The following is a 17,709-nucleotide window of genomic DNA, read 5'->3' as shown; positions in this document are numbered from 1 at the left end:
ACTGCTGAGCTTCAGTTCATCTGCAAATTTGACACCATCAGCTCAGGATTAAACAAAGACTGTGAATGGCTTGCCAACTATAAAACCAGTTTCTCCTCCCTTGGTTTTCACACTTCAACTGCTAGAACAGGGCCTCATCCTCCCTGATTGAACTAACCTCGTTATCTCTAGCCTGCTTGCATATATATACCTGCCCCTGGAAATTTCCACTACATGCATCTGACAAAGTGGGTATTCATCCACGAAAGCTCATGCTCCAAAATGTCTGTTAGTCTATAAGGTGCCACAGGATTCTTTACTGCTTTTTCAGCCAATGAGATGTCTAGTGAATCAACTACTCTTTTAAACAAATACTGAAAGGATATGAAGTCATTTCTCAATGTGGGGTGGGGGGTGCGGGCAGGCAGTATTTTTGTCTCACCCGGAGACGAAGCAGGGATGTGGGAGAGTGTCACCCTCCGGCCTGTCCACAGATTCTTCAGCTTCCTCTTCCAGCAGTTTTGGGGAAGCTGGAGCAGATGGAAGTGAGCGCTGTGTCCTGGATGGATTGGATAGCTGGGTATTCTGGGCTTTGTATAATGCCCAGGGGTCCCAGTATGCCCACTGCGGTGGGAAGGCCATGGGAGGGGACACCCATTGTGGGGGTTGCCAACCCACGCCCTGTGGCTGAGTGGGTCCAGCTTTAGGAGAGGGGTGGTGAGGTGTGCCCACTCCTGTTTCCACTTCCTCCTCTTCATCAGCAGAGAGAGGAGGGGCCGAGCTAGCGAGTGTAGTGATAAAGCTTGGCCCTGATGCTGGCTGGGGTGCCATTGGTGCCAAAGAGCGGGTGGAAGCAATGCAAAGGTCTGCATGGCTGACAGACTGTTGCAGTACCAGGAGACTCAGTGCCGGCAGAGCAGACAAGCTCAGGCTGGGAACCAGAGGGAGCATTGTTGGTGCCGCAGACTTGTCATATTGTACTGGTGAGGCAGGAGCCATAGCGCTGTGCTGTGCCTGAGGTTTCTGTTTCCTCAGTGCCAAGCTATGAGGCTTAGTTTTGCCACTATGAAAGCGAGACCGCACAGGGTCTTTTGCTCCTCGGATGTCTCAGTACCGGACGGTCCTGGTGCCTTGCGGACCGGCGCTCTGTGTGCTGTTGATGCCAGGGCAGTTTTTGCAGTCAGGGATTGCTTTTTTGGAGGTGAAGGAGTGAGACCACTTTTTGCATGATGAGGAATGAGACCACTTTTTTGTGGATTTGGTATGAGCAGGGTCCCTAGCAGCCATTTTTGAAAAGGACCCCATATCTCAGGCAGCTGCAGGTGAGGCCTGGCGAGGAGGTGTCCTGGACTAAGGGTCAGAGGAATCTCCTCCTCATTAAAAGTTTTAATTGGAGGTCCCTGGCCTTTCTTGTCCACACTGTGAGGACACTTTTGGGTAATGTGTGTCTCCCTCAGGCAATGAATACACTGCGAGTGGCCACCTGTCACTGGTATTGAGAGTCTGGAGGTCAGACAGCGCTTGAAACCTGGAGAGCCAGGCATGTCTGAGAGGCTAGCTGAATGAAGAATGGGAATAGTCCCAGTCTAATGACTCTGTGGTGGCTGCCTGCCAGAGCTAGGGAGAAAAATGGGAAAGTTTTTTTTTAATTAAATGTGAAAAATAAAAGAAAAATGAATGGAGAGATAAACAATGAGGAAAATGAACTGAGAAAAGAGCAGAGATTAAAGAAACATGAGAGTAGATAAGGGCACTGCTGTCATTCCAACCAAAACCAAGGGCAGTAGAGAAGGAACTCGGTGGTGGCTGGCTGCGCGCATGGAGTAGCTGTTTGGAATGGTGCAAGATGACTGTCGCACGTGCGCGGCCAACTGGGGCACTGTTACCACAAGTCTCAGACTAGAAATGCAGGGCACCAAGAACCTAAAGTAGAGCACCCACAGGGACACTCCTTGAAGGAAAAACCTAAGGTACCTGCGAAATTATGTTCTCTTCAAGATCTGGGCCTTGCCAGAGCAATTGATGTATTCATCACCTCACAACTGGATTATTGGATGGTGTTTATATTTGAAGATCACTCAGAAGACAGAGCTGGTGCAGAATGCTCTACTCAATCCAATATGTGGACGTTAGCAAAGTTCAGCAAACACACAGGTTTTCTGTTTAGTCATAGGTCAGATCAGCCCTTGCATCTGAGGCGCTCTTGTTAACATTCCCTAGATTTGACAGTGAGGGAACGGATGCATGGCATTCTTGGGGGAAGGCTCTCAATTCTAGATCTTGTTTTCCCCCCATGCCCAACAGCCAGAATTTTACTGGCCTTCTGTGTTAAATACAAGACCCATCTCTTTTTTCAGGAGTAAGCCATAGTAGGGAGAGGAAAGGAGTGGGTGGGAATCTGCTAGCAGTGGCGTCTTTGCCCATTTCTTAAAGGTATGTTATACAGTACAATATGTGTTCGTTATTATTTAATTGTAGATATATGCTCAAAGTTCTAAGATAATACCACAGCACATACTTCATGGACTGCCTCCCTTCTCCAAAAAACCTTCAAGCTTTTAAGATACAACACAGTCAATTCCTGACATGTGTCACATCAAGCAAGTGACTATTTCTGGTGGTGAAGCAATGAGGAGTGGTTTCTCCTACACCTCAAAATTCCCATCAGCAGATGCAATGCAAAGTACATTTTCCTCAAAATACAGTTACTATGGCTTTTAATTATTAGAACAACTTACCGTCATAAATGTAGTTGGGGTTGAGAAGCTGAAAACAAGAGAAAGTGAATTAATTGTTTCTTTCAAGTAACATTCTTAAAACCAATATTATTTCCAATGGTCTAAAATAAAAGCCATTTAGCATGGCGATGGGTTTTAGTCGGACCCACAAAAGCACAGAAGCAGCTGCAACTCAGTGTTCTGGCACCCATACCAATCTCCCCATATTCACTTTGGAACGGCACCACAGCCCCAAACTGGAGGATCACTTCTACAGCTCTGAATTTGGAAAAACAACATCAAGAACCACACATACCTGAGCCAAATTCCTCCTTGGTCTAATGCCACTCAGACCAATGCCGTTATATAAGAGATGAATTTGACCTACTATTTTAACTTACCCCCACAGGATCATTTTTGAAATACCATATCCTTGTAGCATTTACCTTCACGGAAACCTTGTTGGCAAGTCCTTCTCGGGATTTGCGATAACCATTTTCTAGCTTCCCTTCCCTTTTGCCGTCTTTATCTTTTTTCTCAGATTTCTTCCTTAAACGGAGTGCTGTGTGCCAAGATGTTGACTTCCTGAAGTCAGAACATTAACATTTTGTTCAACTCTTTTGAGCCCTCAGCAGGGCATTGTGCTGTGTAACTTCACTTGCATTGGAAATTTTTAATGTTTGTAAATATCTAAGAGAAAAGATTGCAGAGTCCAGTCCTGTTGAGTATGGGGGCTGTAAAGGAAACTCATAAAATATCTTCAAGAAATCTTAGATTTCCTGGTGACCCTTTCATGCTAAAAGTATCAGTTTTGATCTCAGTGTATTTCTGCACAAAATTAAAGGATGCAGGGTAAAGTACAAGAGACATTTTGCTTTTGTTTAAAACTGTAGCCAAAATGAAAGGATCAATGAGAAGCATTGTAATGTATGGAATCTTACCCATGAAGCTAAGCCTTTCATAAAATCATGGAAACTGTCAGTCAAACACAGCAATGGCCCATAAGTCCTGTCTCCAACCACAGGCACTGACTTTTCAGTGATGGGGGGTGCTCGACCCCAGCTCCACCCCCACTCGAGTGCGCCACGTCCTTGCTCCTTCCCCCTAGCCTCCTAAACACCATGAAACAGCTGTTCATGGCAGGCAGGAAGCATTGATTTGTGGAGCCCGCTTGTGGGCCAGAGGTGCTGGGGGAGCCGATTGGCGGGCTGCTGATGGCTGCTCAGCACCCGCCATTTTTTCCCTGTGGGTGCTCCAGCCCATGGAGTCAGCGCCTAGATCTACAACACTGACTAATGACAAATGTTTCAGATACAAACAGACTCCCCATAAATTATCCAATTTTCCAATACTACAGTATGAGGAGAAATATACTTTCATGCCAACAACAACCTTTGTCCTTTAAAGCATAAGAACTAGCAGCCCCAATAACCTCATCTTTATTGGTGTAACTACCGTTTATTCTTCTTCTTAATAGAAATGCCTAATTCTTAATAAAATATTCCATTTACAGTTTGCCTTAATTTCCATTTCAGCTCTCTTGATTCTTTTATTACGGGAAAGGTTAAGTTTGAGTGCACAATTAGCCTTCTCTCAATAACATTAGGTATCATTTCAGGAAAGCTCAACAGCATTTGTAATAAAGAAAATACTTGCTTGGTTTCTTAAACATTTCTATCATAGCAAATATCCAACCTATAAATCAGTTTTACAGACACCAAGACACACCAGAAATCTTCCAGGACTTCATCACACATGATGTCTATTTCCTTCTGGAAGTTCACATAAACTTTTAGTTTAGAAGGCTCAAATCCTGATTTAATTGTAAACCTTTTTACAAAATGCTCAAGTAACATAAAACATGTGGAAACCCTCTTCTCTTCTGAAGAAATCCAGACACTCACTTGATTGTTCCATCATGGTTGTCAATGATGACTGCACTGGTATGCCCCAAGACATAGCCGGGAATCCAGCCCTCGGCTGCAGGGCACTGGTCAGTGGCGGCTCTGAACACCAAAAACATGTTCTGTTGGTTGCTGGCTAGAATTTGCACGACCTCTCCTTGGTAGACATTTATCTCATCCTCCTTCACTGCCGTGTAATCGTGTGTCACCAGCATGGTGGAGATATTGCTGCTGCTGCTACTTTCACTCTGCAGTATTAACAGGGTAGGGACAGAGAAGGGAGGGGAAAAAATGGGATCAAGTTTAGAGCTCACACAGAGGACACTTAAAATTACATTGTACTGCGACACTAAACAATGTGTAGTCCAAGGAGTTTATCCTTCTTTTTGCACATGCCTGGTCTACTGTATCTTTGTCATTTACACAAATAAAATATACTCTCAATTGCCATTACAGAAAGCTGGTGAAGAAACGGGGATTTCCCCCCTCCACATTTGTTACTTTTATTATTCTATGGATCCCAGTTTCATTGAAGCTTCATGACATCCCCTTTTACCACCTACAAAAGCAAACTACAGTATATGGGATTATCCATTATGAGGCATTATAAATAACAATTTGAAAGAGACCAAAAATTAAGGCTAGGATCCAAGCAAATGAAAGCTGGGAAGCAGATTGAAGCAGATGATAGCATTGAAGCAGATGATCATTCTCACCTTGCTTCATTTGTTGGATCTTAGGACAGTACCTCAATCTTGCCTACTACATATAATAAGATACAAAAGGGCAAAATGAATTGGCTTTTGTTATTGTTTCTCTAAAACATTAACGCTTGCCAGTTTCGTTTGTAAAGTCTAACAGATTTATTTGGGCATATGCTTTTGTGGGTAAAAACCCACTTCTTCAAATGCATGCATCCACTCCAGGCATCTGAAGAAGTGGGTTTTTTTACCCACGAAAGCTTATGCCCAAATAAATGTTAGTCTTTAAGGTGCCACTGGACTCCTCGTTGTTTGTGTGGATACAGACTAACATGGCTACCCCTCTGATAGTTTAGTTGTATGTTTTTTTTTTTATTATTTATTTTTAAATGTGTAGGATGAGATAAATTACCTACTTTTTAGGTTTTGTTGTTTTTTTTTAAACCCTCGCCCTTGCGACCCCCCCTCCTGGAAAAACAGAGCATTAATTGACCCATTTATAGCTATACTTTTTCTCATATTCTATCAGTAAGTACACCCATTAGAAGCACATGTAGTTACAAGCATGGACTCAACATTGTATGGGTATACCTGATTTTTTTTGCCTTTCTCCTTAATAAGCATTGGCAACAAATATAATGACTGATCAATAACTCAGATGATGTAAATCACACTATCAAAGTTTTTCAGCCAAGAAAAGTTACCTGTCCTGACAGTGGTCCCAACCTGAAAAATCAGGTTTGCTATTTCCTTGTGACTACCTTATGCTTGCTTCTGCAGTTTAATGAAAGTCAACATACAATTTCTCATCAGACTAACAAACCAACTTCATACAGCTTGGCCCTGAACCATCCACTTCCCTTAGGAAGGAGTTAAAAGTAAGCCAACCTGTAAACTGGGGGACTGGATGATTCCCAAGAATAACAATGTGCTGTTAAGTGTTGCTGCTCTGAATATATCTTAAGTCAATGACTATTATCACTACCACCACCCAATGGCTGGTCAATAGCCCAAAGACATTAAGCTGATGGTGAAAAGTCCCCAGCAGAAAATGCACCCTGTGCTGGCAATCTCAGTAGAGAGGGCAAGAATTCAACTGTCTCCCCATTATTAAGCCACTCCTAGCTGATCATCAATATAAGCAGTCTATGTCCTGAAATAAGGAAATTTCATTTTCACCTGAAAGTAAAAATGAAAAGAAAATGGGCCACAATCTACTCGGTTACATCAATATTAAGTTTCTTCAGATTTACACCAGTGTAAATGATAGTTTGGCCCAGTGTTTAATATGTGGTCATGGTCAGAAGAGTAAAGCCTGCTCGAATGGCACCTTTTTACTCAACACAACTACTCCTGATGTATATTCTGAGTTATCACTGTAGGCAGCATGGCCCCACGCACAGTGCATTGGGCTGGGAGTTCTATTCCTGGCTTTTCCAATTACCAGCTGTGCGACTGTCAGCATGTCACCACATCTTTCAGTGCTGCTGTTTCTCTTCACACTTGCGTGTGTGTCTCGTCTATTTTGAATTCAAGTTATTAGGGGTAGGAACTCTCTCTGATTACGTGCTGGCACAGTACCTAGCACAGTGGGGTCTTTAGACACTACTTAAATATCTTAGTATTACCTGTAATACTGCTCCGGTGATTAAAGTAAGTATGTACTGCATTTCACTCCCAGTATCACGACAGAGTGCAAACAGCTCTGGGTGAGGGAACAGGATTTTATTCTGGGCTGCATACCCCAATAACATAATTAACTAAATTCCAGTTAACTGACTTTGTATTACAGTTAACAATACTTAAGACAAAAAGAACCCAGGTTGACTCCCTCACCCTAGGGAGGGTCAATAGTCCCTGTAAACAGCATGCCTGCGGAGGGAGCATCTGCAAACTGCCTGCCTGGGAGTGTGCACAGCCAGCCAGCCAGGAAAACGGCGCATCAGCACATACAAATTCTGCTAGCAGCTTCCTTAATACCAGTAGGGAGCATCTTCAAATTTTTATGCCAGCCTAGGAATGTGCCCATCACATCTACGAAGGCAGGGAGATTCATATAATTTCCAGGCAAGTCAATATATGAGCACAAATGCAGCCCCAGTAGGGAGCATCCATAAATTTCCAACATGGTCAGATTCATAGATTCCAAGGCCACAAGGGACTATTACGATCATCCATGGAACACAGGCCAGAGAACTTTCCTAGAATAATTTCTAGGAAATTTCTGTAAAAGCAGCAAAGAATCCTGTGGCACCTTATAGACTAACAGACGTTTTGGAGCATGAGCTTTCGTGGGTCAGATGCGAAGTGGGAATTCACCCACGAAAGCTCATGCTCCAAAACGTCTGTTAGTCTATAAGGTGCCACAGGATTCTTTGCTGCTTTTACAGATCCAGACTAACACGGTTACTCCTCTGATACTAGGAAATTTCTACAGAGCATATAATTTCGAAAAACATCCAATCTTAATTTAAAAATTGTCCATGATTGAGAATCCACCAAAACCCTGGTAAATTGTTCCAAATGTTAGCTTCCCTCACTGTTAAAAATGTACGCCTTAATTCCATTCTGAATTTGTTTAGCTTCAACTTCCAGTCACTGAACTATATTATACTTTTCTCTGCTAGACTGAAGAGATAATTATCAAATATTTGTTCTCTATGAAAGTACATACAGACTGTAATCAAGTCACCCCTCAAACCTTCTCTTTGTTAAACTAAATAGAGTCCCCTGAGTCTATCACTATCAGCATGTTTTCTGACCTTTTAACAATTCTTGTGACTTTTCTGTAAACTCTTTCCAAATTATCAACATCCTTGAATTGTTTTCTGACAGTGGTTGCACCAGTGGAAAGTACAGAAGTAAAATAATCTCTCTACTACTACTCAAGGTGCCTAGTTATCATCCTCAATTCTGCTGGCCATAGATTTCTCCTTGTGTCTCTTTCCTTCCCTTATCAATCTTCTGTAATTCCTAATTTCTGATTTATATTCATTACTATCAACTTCCCCTTTCTTCCATTTGCTATATATTATTTTTAAATTTTTATAGCTGCCTTCACTCCCCTTCTGTACCAGATAGTTTCTTTTTCCTTTTTAACCAATATCGGAATCTAGTTACATGTTCTTAAACAATTCCCAATTATTATTCACATATTTCTGATTAAATTCTGCCTCCCAGCTGATTTGGCTTGTAATTGTTTTCAGCTTTGTGAAACTGGGACTATTAAAGCATCAAGTACACATTTATTAGTGATCTGAACTTTATTCTGTTTGCACATTATAAATGTGATCAAGTCATGATCATTTGTATCTAAGTTACCTCTAATTTTTAGTTCTGTGATCAGTTCCTCTTTATCTGTCAAGAAGAGGTCTAATATAGAATTCCCTCATGTTGGATGCAACACTTTTTGAGTTAGGAGACTGTCATAATATTTAGAAATTCCAGAGATGTTTTAATACTGACAGCAAGACACCTCCAGAATATGTCACTTAAACTGAAGTCCCCATGATCATGCAGCTTTTTTTCCTATCCATTATAAATGGATGTGTAAGAAGCCAGCCATCCTGTTTGAGGGTCTGCAGCAGACACCAACTGATACCCCATCTTGTACTTTATCTGATAAGACATTGCTTCATAAGCATTCAAGATCATTTTCTCTTGTGTTATCAGTGACTCACAAACAGGTAATGCCATTTTTGACAAAGTGTCACTCTTAGTCTCCTTTTGACTGTTTGCGCCTTCCTAAATATGTTATAACCATTAAATCTTCTATGTTTTGAACAGGTGTTTCTCACAGCTTTTACAAAAGCCAGACTAGAAGGTTCACTTCATGTGTTTTTCAGGGTTTCCCCCTTTTCAGTTATGAAACAGAAACACATGCATACGTGAGTGCATGTGTATGTATATTTTTACACATATAATTTAACTACATCTATATGTGTGTGTGTAAATAGGTACAAACACACATCCACAAATGAATACATCAAATTTAAGGACAAACCTTCACAGCTCATTTTCTCCAATTTGTAGATCACAGAGTGAAGTCACTAAGTTAAAATATGTGACATCACCTTGTATGACAACAGAAAGTGACATTATACATGTAAAATTAAGACCTACCTCTATAATCAAGCTAAAAGAGAAGGTGAGTTGTGAGGGAGAAGGCATATTCAGATACTGTTGGCTATTGTAGAAAGCAAACACAGAAATTATGGCCTCCCTTTCAAGTTTGCATGAATGTCCCTGTTCAAAAAATGGAATTTTAATAATTGATTTAAAACCTTATATGGGAATGACAGAAGAAATTGGCGTTTATTGCTTTAGTATACATAAAAATATCTTATTAATGCGCTATTCATTTATTGAAACGACATCTATTTACCCTAGATATCACATTAACATAACATTCTGCTAGACTAAAGAAAAAGATAAAGGCAAGACAAAGCCAAACCAAATGAAAATTAGAAAGGAGACCAGATAAAATAAAAAAGAATACATGCAAAGCACAGTTTTTTTCCTCTAAGGCTATTACAAAGGTAAGTGTAATAACTAAAACATCACGAGAGAGCTCTATATGTTAAACAATTCTACCAAGAAGTGCATGCGTTTAAAAAAGTATTGCAGGTTAGGTGATTTGCAATTGGTATTGTGTAGGAGCAGTGACAGGTACTGAAAAAACAAACACTTGTGAATACAACACTTAGTGAGGGAAACCCAAATGCTGGTGAAAGGCATGGTGACATGCCTATCACATTCACAGTGAGTTACATTCCTTTGTTGTGCATTAAATTTGCACGTGCCCCATGATCACTATGTTGCGTTTCCTGGTGGACATCAGTTGAGGATATGGATTCTGTTAACCCTTTTTTCCCCACACACAAAAAAGTGCAGACTAAAAGGTTGAATCTCCAGATGCCCTAACACAGTTTCTTTTACATAGGGGAATAAAAGCGTGGAGTGAATATTTCCACTTTCTAACTTTTTGGGGGCTGACAGTGATAAGGTGTTTTTTTGGTTTGTGTGTTTGTGTGTTTTCAGTTGATACTTGGAAGCTTCACTGACCTGATACGGGATTTAAAGATGAGTGAAAAGAATGCTGCAGTACAATTAAGGCTGAAAGGAGTAAAATAAAGCAGCCCAGGGAGTATGACGTGGAAGCCTGGCCAAAGTCAAAACTATATAGGAAAAACCAAAAAAGGGATGGATGTGTGTGCAGGGAAAAAGCCCCAAGGCAATTGGCCAACCAGAAAATTTTAAAAATGCTGTTGGTGGCGCACACAGGCCATGTGATTATCAAATTCAGCATGTTAATTATCTGCCTTCGGATTAGAGACAAAAATGCAAGGAGAGTGAGTTAGTAGGAATCAGACTAGTGATTTATGTTTTCAGCAGAGGTGGAAGTCGCAACTTTGTTAGCAGTTGTGTTGTGTCTGTATACATATCACAAGTCAGTTTTATGCATACACACACAGACATAGAATATATATTCTCTTTGTTTGTGTAGAGAAGATATTGGAACAGTTGATTATTTCAGAGCAGTGCAGCACTGGAGAGCCAGAAGTTAGTATGGAGAGTGATGGTAAGGCACAGAAGGGGAGCATGGGAAGGTTTTAGAAGAGCTCGCAGGACAGAGGTGCTCCGCTCTTACCCCATTACTTTGGGTGGAGTGAACTGACTGCTCGCTGGTCGAGGAGCATGTGCTCATGCGGTCTGTGTCCTTGCTGTGTGAAGAGTGGCGGTGGACCTGGCGCTGGAGGGAGTCATTGTCCCCAGGGAAAGTGAAGGAGCCAGGGCGGCTGGCAGGGGATGCTGGGATGGAGCTCCAAAAGGAGCCCTTTTGCAGGGGACTGCTGGGTGGAAAGGTTTCCTTGCCAAAAGGAGAAGGGAAAGTCGTTGAGAGAGGAGAGTTCATTGGAGAGATGGCTCCTGGCCTTGGCTTCCCCAGCATCAGAGATCCTATGCTGCTCCTTGAGCGACTGTCCTCCGAACTCCCACGCAATTCTTTCTGGGCTCCGTCTGCTGACCCAGAAATGTTTCCAGCTGTCTTCCTGGGGCTCTCAATAACTTTCATCTTGGGAATCTGCTCAGCTTCTTTCTCAGGACCATCCGGTTCTGCAATGGGAGGGTGCCTGGCTGGCTGGCTGAGGCCAGTCTCTAGGGATGTGCTGTGGGGTGGCAGGGAGGGATTATGAATGGACATACCTGACATCTTGTCTGCCTCTGCTTGGACGGAGGCTGCAGAGGAGACCAGGACTGGGGAATGGTGTCTGACAGGCTGGGGGATCCGAGAGGGCCTGCTACGGCTGGAGCTGGTAATTCCACTACAGCTGCTGGGGCCGCTGCTGTTGCTGCTGCCACCGCCACTGTGGTTCTTCTGATACTCAATTGGTGATGTCAAGGCTGCAATTTAAAAACAGGGGAAGGAGCAGAGGGAGCGAGAAGAGGGCAGGTTAAAGCTGGATATGTTTAATGCAACCTTAGAGTTTGATCACAAACAAACTTTATTCTTACACTACACCTTTAACCCACTGACCTCAAAATGCTTTACAGACATTAATGCTTCATGACATCCCTGCAAGGCAGGTTGGTGGGTAAGATTATATTCCCAAAATAGATGGGGAAGCTGCAACAGAGGATAAGCAATTTCTCCTAGGTCACAAGTCAGTGGCTTAGTTGTAAATACCTGCTACAACTCCCAGCCCCGTGCTCTAACTACCACATCCCGTTTCCAACATGTCTTCTTACATGATTTTTAAACCAGTCCTTTCACAGTGAAAAAAAATCTATGCTGAGGAAGAATGAGTGATTCAAAGCTAGAAACATTAATGTGAAGATCAGCGAACAGACACTTTTGAGATCTGTGGCAATTACTAGCTTTTCCTAGCTTTCTCCTGGTGAAGCTAAATGTTACAGTACTAAATGCTGTTGAAAAAACAATGAAATAAGGCAACTGAAATACATTTATACTGTAATGTTAGGCCGTCATTTTGGTTTAGCTCTCCAAAAACTCCCATTTGTTTAAAGTTGATACATTATTTCCTCATATCAGAGGGACGTAGTCATTTTTAATTCTTTCCTATAAAGAACTTTGAAATAGTCAATTACAGCCCCCTACACAAGTTCAAACATTTGTTGGGAAGTGAAAACAATGGGCATGCCCCCACCTCCACCCCCAGCTGAAAGGCCTGCCTACCTCAGAAGAAAGAAATCTTTGGAGTATTATTTAAACTAGGTCAGATGAAATATGAAAGAGAGCAAGCAGTTGGGGCATCCAGTACAGAGCCTGGGGCAGAAAGATTAATACAAATGATTTACCATTCAAAAAATTACGCTGGTTCTCCAGAATTTGGTTGATTTCATGGATCCACAGTTGGCGTACGCCTGGACTGGCAGAATGCAAAACAAAGGTCTCCAAGACATCCCCTGTTCTTGATGTTAGTGCAAATTTACACGGATCACTGTCCACGTTTTCCTCCAGGCAAAGACAACTCACCTTAATGAAAGAGAATGCATTGTATCTATTGAATTGCAAAGATACCACCAACAGCCCTAGCCAGGAACTCTGAGCTTCTAAAGTCTTCAAAACATTTAAGATGATGATTATTTAATGTAGTCAGGATTACTGTAAAATAAATTATTAAATGAAGCTAAGGATTCAGGATGGATACTCGTCATCCTTGTCACATCACTTAAGATTTCACCCAGTCACTAATAGCATCTTGCATTTCAGAAACTATGACTCAAGGTCAGACAGAAGTCAAATGTGATCCATTCCACGGTAGCACAGTGAAATTCCCCTTAGTGGAGTCCTCCGCTCACTCCTTTCTTTTATTTAAAATACTACAGTAGTTTTGTACTTTAATCTGTAGTCTGTAAAGATTCCACTATAAGAAAGCAACTATTTCCAAACAAGTACAAGCTGCCAAATCAGAGCAGGACTATGAAGCATAGTTTGCATCCAGAACTCAGAACAGCCATTCAGATCAACCCATGCACATACCAATTTACCCTGTTGCTCAGAAATCCCAGTCAGATTACTGCTGGGCATATCCAATATAACTGTGCAGCACACTACTGCTTAAGGGCAGGGCAAAAATGTTTGAGGGAATCAGCCCGTGGAAGTGGAGTCATGTGATTTGACAGACGTTCTAGTCAAGATTTCAGTACTATTGGCAAGTATTCACATTTGGTTTGGGCTGAGATTTCTTGGGAATCTTTCAAGTTACTGCCTTCAAGCTTTAAGATATATACATGTTACTGTAAGGGCAGGTATTGCAATTATCTGTGATGAGATGTGAACACACAGTTGAGACAGCCCCTTAGGATAGGACATATCAAGTTAAAATGAGTACATTTATATTACTGTATTTAAGGCAGAAGTCGTCAGAAAGCCCGCATGGAAAGATTTTTATACGGTGTCACAGCTGAGCACAGAATTGTTTGCATGTGTTTTTAGTAGTGAGCTTAATGCTACCATTCTTCTAGGTTTACTGGTAAAGATATAGGTTCATGAGTTGATGGGTCATTACCAGAGAATCATTAGCTTGGTACCCCATGTACAAATCCTATGATGCTCACAGACAACAGTTACCTTGATACTGTTTTTAAACAAGAATCCCGGCATGGAGAAACCTTTCTTTCTATCTAGTGGCTCACTGAATATGACAATCTGCTCAAACAGGAAGACCCGCCTTTCTTTGCAGCGTGGCAGAAGCCCCGTGTCCTGGTCTGTGACCAGGAATGTGTCCTGCAGCAGGAGTTTACCCTGGGCTACAATTTTACCCTAAAAAACAAAGCAGAAACAAATTCATTCAATCCATTAGTTAATTTTTCTGAACCTCTCCAAGAAATAAAACCTCATTACAAGGGTTTTTTTAGTATTCAGACTAGTTTTTATGTATGTTCACTGATTAATACATGAGAGAAAGGCACTCACTCGCTCAAAATCCCTTTTAAATCATTTGTATGCAATTGACTGACTTCTTGCAAGAAGATATTTCAAAATGATAATGTCATAATGAAAACATTTCCCACACTGGTAGTTCCTGAGGGTCAATTTTACTCATATAGGAGTCAAGCAATGCGAGAAACAAGACAGCCCATGTTTTTGAGAAGGCCGGTTAAATGATGTACCAGGCTGGCCTGCTCTTGAGCAGGGCTCACATTAAGATTCTCCTTTCCCATTTTGCATTAACACCAATAAGTAGGAGCAAAAATTTGTGTCCCAGATAGTGAGAAATGCATAAGCCATCCCAGATACAATATAAATTCATCCGGAAATGTGTCATATGGAGAACAGAAAGGTATGCACCATTTTAAGGAAGAAAACCAACTTACATCAAATCCTTGTAGGCGGCCAACATTCATCATGTCGTTGCACCGTTTCGGTACTATGCACATGACCTCTACAGCTCTCTGTTAAAGCCAAGGAGAGAAAATCAAAATTTAACTCTCCAGTGGTGGATTGTGTGTGTCATGGCAGGGCCTTTACAATATAGTTCAGTTTATTTAATCAGCAGGACAATTAGAGCTGAAACAGAACAGTAGTTTTATATAACCCGACATGTTCATAAGCACTGCACTTGAAGTTAAAGATGTGTGGAACACAAGTATGTAAGTTAATAAAGAAAATGCCAAAAGTACCTCTAGTTCTGCTGTGTCAAGGTTAGCTTTTTTAGAGTATTTGAGGAAGTCCTGTAAGAGAAAAGGGGAAATTATCTCAAGTCCGAACTGGCTCCTATTTGTGTGAGAATTACATGTTCCAAAAGATGCTCTTAAGAAAATAAAAAAATACTTAATTTTTCAAAGCCTCTTTCTGACGTGCATTAGGTATGCTTGTAGCGCTAAACTTCACACCTGATTTCGGATCATTCAAGAACATTTACTGAGTCAATCAATCCTCTTTGGTAGAAAGGGTCAAAAATACATTTTGCCAAAACACTCAGACAAAAGGTGCTAAAGGAATTATAAAATTAAAGAAAAAAATCAGAGGAAAATCAAACACATTTTGCCTTCAGTTACATGGGTGCAAATCTTAAGCCCTTCCACTACACTGAAGAGTTAATGTGGATTTACACTGGTTTAAACAGTACCAGAATTTGGCCCAAGCTGTTTACTGTGATTCAGAGAACTATGTGAACCCAAGTCAGGAAACAAACTGAAATACAGTATTAAAAATTCTGGCTTATGTCAAGTACAAAGAGGCCCCTTCACCGTTTACAATTCTACTACCCGAAAAACAAAGCCAATAGTAGTAAGATTTTTCTGTTCTTTAGTAAAGGTTGTTCCACTGAAAGGGTACCCAGCATCACCTCACCTTGAGTAACAATTGGTATTTCATAATTCTCTGCACTGGTTTTATTAGCAAGTCTGTAAGCTGAAGTCTGTGGCCCAGGCGCTGCTTCAAGTCCTAAAGGTTGTAAAATGAAGAGCGTTAGCTTTAAATTTTACTGGTTTTACTTGGATATAGACCAGTACTTTTACTGTCAAGGAGCTAAGGCAGAGAGCAGAAACGAATTTCATCTTGAATTTGTCAAGTATCAGAGGGGTAGCTGTGTTAGTCTGGATCTGTAAAAGCAGCAAAGAATCCTGTGGCACCTTATAGACTAACAAACGTTTTGGAGCATGAGCTTTCATGGGTGAATACCTACTTTGTTAGATGCTTGTATACATATACCTGCCCCTGGAAATTTCCACTACATACATCTGACAAAGTGGGTATTCACCCACGAAAGCTCATGCTCCAAAACTTTTGTTAGTCTATAAGGTGCCACAGGATTCTTTGCTCCTTATTTTGAATTTGTGCTCCAAATTCTCATTTTCTTGTGACAACCTTAAAAGTGATTCCTGTTTTGTTTCTATCATCTTTATTCCCACAGTATTCCAAATTCTGCCTTTTCAAAGCTTTTCTTATAACCATGGGGCCCAGTTCTTCAGTCCTTACTTTGGATCCAAACTTGCAAAAGCTTATGCACATGAATTCAGTGGTAATGCTCACATGCTTCAAGCATTTGCAGGACTGAGACCTTAAGGTGGTCTCATGGGGAGAGTTAGAATGATACTATGGGCAGAGAGGCTGTGACGATGTGGGAAGGGAGCTGCTGGCAAAGCAGTCACACAAGATCCTTTGCACTTCCTATATCGGGGTGGGCAAACTCTGGCCCGCAAGCTGTTTTAAGCCAGCCTGCGAGCTGCACCACATGGCTTGGCCCTGCTCTGGCACTCTAGCCGGGGTGCTGGGTCCGGGGATGCATCATGCGGCTCTCAGAAGCCGTGGCATGACCTCACTCCGGCTCCTGTGTGCTCTGATGTGAGCTGCAGGGGTGGTACCTGCAGATGGAGCACCATGCAGAGCCACCTGCCCATGCCTCCCATAGGAGCTGGAGAAGGGACATGCCACTGCTTCTGGGAGCCAACTGAGGCAAGCGCTGCTCAGAGCCTGAATTCCCTGAGCCTCTCTCCATACCCCAACCCCCTACCCAGCCCTGATCCCCCTCCTGCTCTCCAAATCCCTTGATCCCAGCCCAGAGCACCCTCCTGAACCCCAAACCTCTCATCCCCAGCCCCATCCTGGAGCCTGCACCCCTTCCTGCACCCCTGCCCTAGCCTTGATCCCCCTCCGGCTTCTGAACCCCTTGGTCCCAGCCCTGATCACACTCCTACACTTCCAACTCCTCATCCCCAGAGCCCACAACCCCAACCCCAATTTCGTGAGCGGATTTTACTTTCTCAACAGCCACTCATTCTACCCAGTTAGAGCTCAAATACTCCTGTATTCTGGAGGGTGGAATGGATTTTATTTTTAGTTTATTCATAAAACATGCCCACAGACTTCAACAGTGCTTTTGTCAGAATCACAAGGACACAATCAGTATCTCAAGGAGGTTTTACCCCTAATTATAGAATGAACAGAAATTACCTTTATAATTCATATCATCTGCTTTTTAGTTTATTTATTTTTTTCTACTGTCAAATTTTCTACCTTATATAAGGCCCTCTGGGTTGATCTGCAGAACTGGCAGGAGATCTGAACATAAGCTACTATGACAAACTTGTAAGACAAAACCTAATGCTAAAGGTTTTGTCTTAACACCTCATGTTTTGTCTACAGTATCTGAATTTCTGATGAGTCTCAAAAATACTGTATAGCGAAATCAAATTTTCACATTTGCATCCATATTGTAATCCATCCCTCTGTCTGCATTACTGTTTAACAATAAGTATAATACATTAACAACACCTGCCTTGACCTACCAAGAGTGAAGCTCGTTCATTTGGTATTAATGAATTTAGCTCAAATTTGAATACCAGCAGCTCCCTTCTGAAGGTAGTGGTGGCGGTGCTAATCTATTTCTTAGAGAGCAACAAAATTAAAGAACAAAGAAGAACTCTCATAATTTGGAATTA

The 17,709-nt window shown here is 41.8% G+C and overlaps 1 protein-coding gene across 3 annotated transcripts in view; it reads right to left on the bottom strand.

Annotated features, from left to right (window-relative positions):
- Positions 1–17,709, bottom strand: part of TRIO (trio Rho guanine nucleotide exchange factor) — a 457,553-nt gene that overhangs the window by 23,273 nt on the left and 416,571 nt on the right. For 2 of the 3 annotated variants that reach the window (XM_075062687.1, XM_075062686.1), the window contains exons 43-51: positions 15,620–15,712; positions 14,947–14,997; positions 14,641–14,718; positions 13,895–14,086; positions 12,619–12,796; positions 10,952–11,703; positions 4,601–4,848; positions 3,143–3,281; positions 2,718–2,745 (exon numbers count right to left, since the gene is read on the bottom strand). In XM_075062687.1, coding sequence (XP_074918788.1) covers positions 2,718–2,745; positions 3,143–3,281; positions 4,601–4,848; positions 10,952–11,703; positions 12,619–12,796; positions 13,895–14,086; positions 14,641–14,718; positions 14,947–14,997; positions 15,620–15,712 — 1,759 coding nt within the window. Of the gene's footprint in view, positions 1–2,717; positions 2,746–3,142; positions 3,282–4,600; positions 4,849–10,951; positions 11,704–12,618; positions 12,797–13,894; positions 14,087–14,640; positions 14,719–14,946; positions 14,998–15,619; positions 15,713–17,709 lie in introns of those variants that run through there. The other variant, XM_075062688.1, reaches the window with a different exon arrangement.

The sequence above is a fragment of the Chelonoidis abingdonii genome, chromosome 2, assembly GCF_003597395.2.
Source record: "Chelonoidis abingdonii isolate Lonesome George chromosome 2, CheloAbing_2.0, whole genome shotgun sequence".
NCBI lineage: Eukaryota > Metazoa > Chordata > Testudines > Testudinidae > Chelonoidis > Chelonoidis abingdonii.
This window is presented reverse-complemented; position numbering and strand designations above follow the sequence as displayed.